The sequence below is a fragment of the Nilaparvata lugens genome, chromosome X (assembly GCF_014356525.2).
Source record: "Nilaparvata lugens isolate BPH chromosome X, ASM1435652v1, whole genome shotgun sequence".
NCBI classification, from domain to species: domain Eukaryota; kingdom Metazoa; phylum Arthropoda; class Insecta; order Hemiptera; family Delphacidae; genus Nilaparvata; species Nilaparvata lugens.
The window spans coordinates 72438123-72444122 of NC_052518.1; the positions used below are offsets into that span (position 1 = coordinate 72438123).

The 6000-nt window shown below is 35.7% G+C and overlaps 1 protein-coding gene across 2 annotated transcripts in view; it reads left to right on the plus strand.

Annotated features, from left to right (window-relative positions):
• Positions 1-4762, plus strand: part of LOC111062677 (nuclear factor interleukin-3-regulated protein) — a 33946-nt gene extending 29184 nt beyond the window's left edge. For both annotated transcript variants that reach the window (XM_039441584.1, XM_039441582.1), the window contains exons 2-3: positions 995-1917; positions 3610-4762. In XM_039441584.1, coding sequence (XP_039297518.1) covers positions 1012-1917; positions 3610-3861 — 1158 coding nt within the window. In that variant the 5' untranslated portion in view covers positions 995-1011 and the 3' untranslated portion in view covers positions 3862-4762. The remainder of the gene's footprint in view (positions 1-994; positions 1918-3609) is intronic.
• Positions 4763-6000: the final 1238 nt, after the last annotated feature.

Consider the following 6000-nt stretch of genomic DNA (forward strand, 5'->3'; position numbering starts at 1 on the left):
ATAATGTGTAGGTACTGTGCTGTGGAAGGAAGGCCAAACGGGAATGACCTTGATGGATTCTCGCGCTAGTAATAGCGTTGCGCCGCACCCGGGTCTATGAACTTTGGTAAAAATTACAATTCTTCTTCTTCTCTCCTACCACATCCCAATCTTTTTCTCATAGTTTTTCCTTTTTGCTTTGATTCATTCTCTTGTTACTCTGATCTATTTGATTTTGTTTCAATATTATTTTTGATCTTTCAATTTTCCACTGCTTCATCCTCATTTTTGACACAGTATTTATTCTCCCTTTTCTATTTTCCAATCCTTCCAAATTTTCATCTTTCCACTTATTTTATCTCCCTTATTATTTGTTCCTGTTATTTTTCTTCTTTTGTTTACCAATCCTCTCTTATTTTTATACTCTTCGCATTTCATATTTTCCAGAGATTCTTCCAGATTATCAGAGTTTCATAGATGTCATTCATTGATTTTTGTTCAATCTTTCTACTATTCTTTGATTTCCTGATGATTCTCATTTTTTAATTTTTCATTAGTCTTATTCTCCCTGCTCTCCTTTCTCCTTTCTATCATATTTTATCCTCACCTTCTACCTCGTGTGCATCTCCTACTCATATTTTTATCCTTTTTGTTATTAATTTTCTCCTAATAATTCCTTTTTCTCTCTTCCAATTTCTATTTCCTCCTGTATTCCTTCATTATTTCCTCTCTCCCACTCCTTCATGCAAATCCTCTTCTTCCTTCTTCTTAACTTGATTATTTTCACTCAGTCATTGTTTTCACACATTTTCTCTGGGTACATTGATGTCTTCTTGAACATTATTGAAAATTTGAGCATATAGCACTTTAAATGATTTGCTCAATGAATGGAGATGATTACGTGAACATTCTAGTAATATGCATTTTCCCATGTTAATAGACTCCTGTCTGTTAACTACTATATGATGATTCAATAGTATAAATGTCTTATAAGGTGGAATTTTGCGTGTTTCAGATGTTCTGAGACGCCAGATGATGGTAGCAGAGTTTCTAGCGCGCCAGAGCGGCTCGCCAATCAACGGCGAGACGCCCTATCCGTCACCCTACGCCCACCCTCACCACAATCCTCACCAGCAGATGCAACAGCAACAGCAACAACAACAGCAGCAGCAACAGAATTGCGGCGATATGAGCGGTCTGTCTGAATACGAGCAGATGCAGCGCAAAGAACTGTTCTCACAACGCAAACAGCGAGAATTCATCCCCGACAACAAGAAGGACGAAAGCTATTGGGACAGGCGGCGGAGAAACAACGAGGCAGCAAAGAGGTCCCGTGAGAAACGACGATTCAACGATATGATATTGGAACAGAGGGTGGTGGAATTGAGCAAGGAGAATCATCTACTTAAGGCGCAGTTGGCAGCAATCAAGGATAAATTCGGCATCAATGGGGAGACAGTGGTGAGTGTGGAACAGGTAATGGCCACTTTGCCCACCAACGAACAAGTACTGAGTTTGGCAAAAAGGGCGAAACTATGCTATGGAGATGGAGGCACTTCCCCGCCCCTACCGAATCTGCCTCCTCCTGTAGTAGGATCCTGTGGATCCCAGCCTCCAGTTCAACACCCAACGCCTGTTCCAACGGCAGTCATCCACAGACCCATGGTGACCATGCCTCTGCCCTTCATGCCCTCTTCGTCGTCAGCGTCCTCTTCTCCACCACCCACCGACTCAGAACTCTCCTATCCGTATCCATTCCAGCCGGTGCTGCCGCCCCTGCACCCACCAATCCTGGAGGCGCCCAACAGCAGTGTGCTGAACCTGAGCAGGAGTCGCAGCCCATTCGAGTTGTCCGGCGATGAGAGCTCGGTGCCCATTGCTCTAGCCAACAACAGTCTGCCCCACAAGCTCCGGCATAAGACACATCTTGGTGATAAGGTGAGTCAAAGCCAACAGTCACACTAAATAACAGTCTTTATCAGATCTGCTTCATCAAACCCATCTTTCAGTAGCATCAATATTTTTATTAATGCATCCAATTACTAAAGTGAAACTTGTATTCCTCAAGCAAAGTAATGGGCGACAATTTTCCCTGAAAAAGGAGAAACACTGTACACCCTTGATGCACTTGCAGACAACAATATCCTCCTTCAGTTACACCAATAACTTTAACAATTATAAAGTGTAACTTCATTCCTTTATATATAATCTCTCATTCAAAGATGAGTACACAAATTCCATGCTACAAATTTATAACAAGCCCTCGCAGAGTTGAGTACTGTCGTAGGTTAGGCTTTATCAATATCATTTTACTTATCATCAATCAGTGTGGTTTTTCCATGAATATAATTTACTAGTAGCTCTATGAACATTGGTTCTACTCGCGTTCTGTAAGTTGCTTTGACCTGTTGTTAGGTTTTCTCAAAACCGAAAAAGTTGTTTATCAATTGAAAATGCCTAGAAAACATCCTAATTGTAGAATATAGTAATTAATTTGTAGAACAAAAAAAATCAATGTAAAACTGAAAACTCAAGCTATAGAAATCACTGTGAAAGAGTTTTTATCAATTATCCTAAACCAAGAATCAGTCTCAAGTGAAGTGGGCCATGGATCATTACACTTGGTATCATCTTCCATGTGTTTGAAAATTGACTTCATAGATTTAGTTCTGGATTTATCCATTACATAATATTTATTGCAATTGTAATTATCAGATTAATTACAAAGAATGTAAATGAATGTTTTTCATCAATAACTCATTACTCAAAATCATGGAGCTCCAATAACATCTCTGGTGAAAACACTAATTGATTCAATTATGTTCCGTCTATTTTTATTCAATTATTGGTTTCTGAATCCTGAAGCTGGATTCGCACACGACAGTGACATTGAAAATATAATTCCAATAAGTTCTGATGGTATTATCCATTCCGTACCAACTTCAGGGATGAGATATTTTGATGTTGGCAATTATAAACCTCTAATACTGTCAAGTGGCCAGCCCGAGTTGAAAGCAGAGAAACGTGGAGAGGAAATGCTAATTTATATTGAGTTATATTAATTGCATGCATCTTTGCAAGCAATTAATAATCCACTCGACAGCTGATTAAACATGAATAATTTCATAGTCTGATTTTCACAGTAATATTGGACTATGGAGGAAATTCCTATTCCTATAATATTTTGTATTATCCTTGGAGTACAAAATTTCAACAACCTTATATTTACTTCGACACGCAATTCAAAAAGGAAAATACCTGTTAAATTTCTTGAAAATCTATTACCGCGTTTCACCGTAAATGCGGATCATACATACATAAAAGCATGAGAAGAAATGCAAAACCGTCGACTTGAATCTTAGACTTGTCTTCGCTCAATACGTTCAACTAGGTAGATTTGATTTCATCTCGATTGATGAAAAATAAAATTATTATTCTCACAAATAAGCAGAGTACTTCGCTAAGGAACAATAATACAGAAAAAACAAAAATGTAAATGTTTCCCCATTTAGACAAACATGAGTGTGAGGAACACATAAAATAATATTTTATTGATTAATTGGATTGATGAATATTTGTGTGGGGGAATATAAAATGAATGTGATTTGAATGATGATTGTGTGATTACAGGAGGTCGCCACCGCACTGCTTTCACTTCAGACGAGAATCAAGAGCGAACCGGAGCCTGAGACAGAGGTGACGGGTCACTCGAGTGCCAGCCCCCCCTGGGACGCTGAGGGCAGCAGCGACGAACGTGATTCGGGAATTTCTCTGGGAGCGGAACTCGCTGACGACTCGCACCTCAAATCCGAGGTTGCCAGACTGGCTTCGGAAGTTGCCAACCTTAAAAGCATCCTCACACGCAAGCCGACGTCCACATAAAACACAGTATTCCTGGCGTTGTTCATCCACCTTCTTCTAAACTCATAAATACTATTCACTGAAATGGACTTTCATGTGAAAAATAACACTCCTTGAGTAAAGAAAGTTCCACAAGTGAACACTCGAGTAAATAACACCTGAGTAAGAAAATTTCATTTTTGTTTGCTAATACGGTACGTTGATTGGCGACAATTAATTTGTGCCGGTGTGTTTACATTATTGGGTCATCACAAAGATTACGATCATAAATATTATATTTATTTATGCAACAGAAATACTCAAGATATTACCATGTGTGATACTCATTTACCATGTGTGAAGTAAGCCAAATAAATAGACAAAATGGCTTCAAGCTAATTTATGTCATAGAGAAACAAATAGCAAAAGAATTATATCTTCTGCTATCTTTTTCCCATGGCTTTGTATACGAAAGTAAGCCGAGGGTTATAAAGAAAACGGTTTGCATATGAAATACTTAATGAAAAAGATAGTTCAATCTTGGTAAAGGAAATTGAATTTGGTTTGGTTGAATTAAGCCACATGAAACTATTTTGAAGAAAAAATTAATTCCGGTAAGGAATATCTATTTATCATTGGTATTATTAGAAACACAGTTTCTTTAAAAGGGTAATTATGGTGGAGAAGTGAGGTATCTATGAGTGGATACAATAGAGTTGTAAGATTTTATCAAACCTGGCATGATTAATTGATTAAATCAGAGTTTAGTTTCGTCTTTTATGATTGATTATACAAAAAATTTTGTTGATGTGATTTTGGAATATTTTGTTGTTAATTAGAGGAAGTTGATACTCTATCAATACAATACACCACCCCTTCTCCATCACCACCTGTGGTAGCTTTTTTTCATAATGTAAAGCTCGATAATGTACACACAACAGCACAATCCACTTACTCACTAAAGTGAGGCTTATTTTTAACCTGAAAGTTCATTTCAATAAATAGTTCACAGTATTCTCCCTCACCCTTGTCATTATTATCGTATCACAACTAAATTTTTCTACTGCAATAGACATTATTATCGGATTAACAATGAATTGCCTATGTTTGTAGAGAGTTAATCCTTAGCTTCTAGACCTTAATTTCTTAATACACTATTCAAGCCCTCCAAATGATAAGCTTGATTTTTCTATGTGGATTGATACCTACTCAATTAACATTTTATTGGAACTGTCTAGTCCACTTGTTTACTTCTTTACCAAATTTTCAAATAATTCTAGAGTACAGTGCAATTCACAATTATAATAAAAAATAACCTTAAAAAGTTCAGAGAAGAAATATATATTAAATAAAGTTTCTAATAAGAGATTATTATTAGAAATGGAAATACAACAATGCTTAAGTGAAATGAAATATTCCTAATGTATAGAATTATAAACATCAAGTTTCCATCAATTGCATTTCTAAACATTGAAGTAGCTTGAATAGAATAAATACTATACTGAATAGATGATATTATTAATTTACTATTCAATGATTACATCTGCACCTTTTTCTAATATGGAACATTTTTATTATAAACAATGGTATTTCTAGCAAATTATGTGTTCAAATTCTATCATATATCTTTCATTCATCTAAATTCAATGAAAAACATGTGGAACTTTATTCGTACTTTCGAAGATCAAAGTCATAAAATTTTTCACAAACATTTCCCAATATAATAATGTAAATATACATATATACCTGTACTGTACATATTTTAATCACAACGATTGATATTTTAATCTTATCCACCGTCAAAAGAAGCATTCTTAATTAATTAATTGTGAATATTTTCAGCGTATGGTTGTGTGAGTGTGTATTTGTGCACTAGTAACAAGTTTGTTAAAAATGTGTGAGATTACTATTCATAACAATTAAGCCGTAATAGGTTATTCCAGGTCTATTCTATGGTTAGATTTCAGTTTTTTTCTAGCGAAACTTAAATTGCATTGTTTAATTATGTGTAGCCTATGTAATTATAATCTCTATGTTATTATCTTGTTGGAAAGTATTAATATTTTATTGAGAGTGAATGTATATGATGGTGGTCTGATGCAGCAAATAATGTGATCCTATTGTTAATTCTACTTCTTTAATTTGCTTTGTTAGAAGAGGATAGCAAATATAATTTATGTT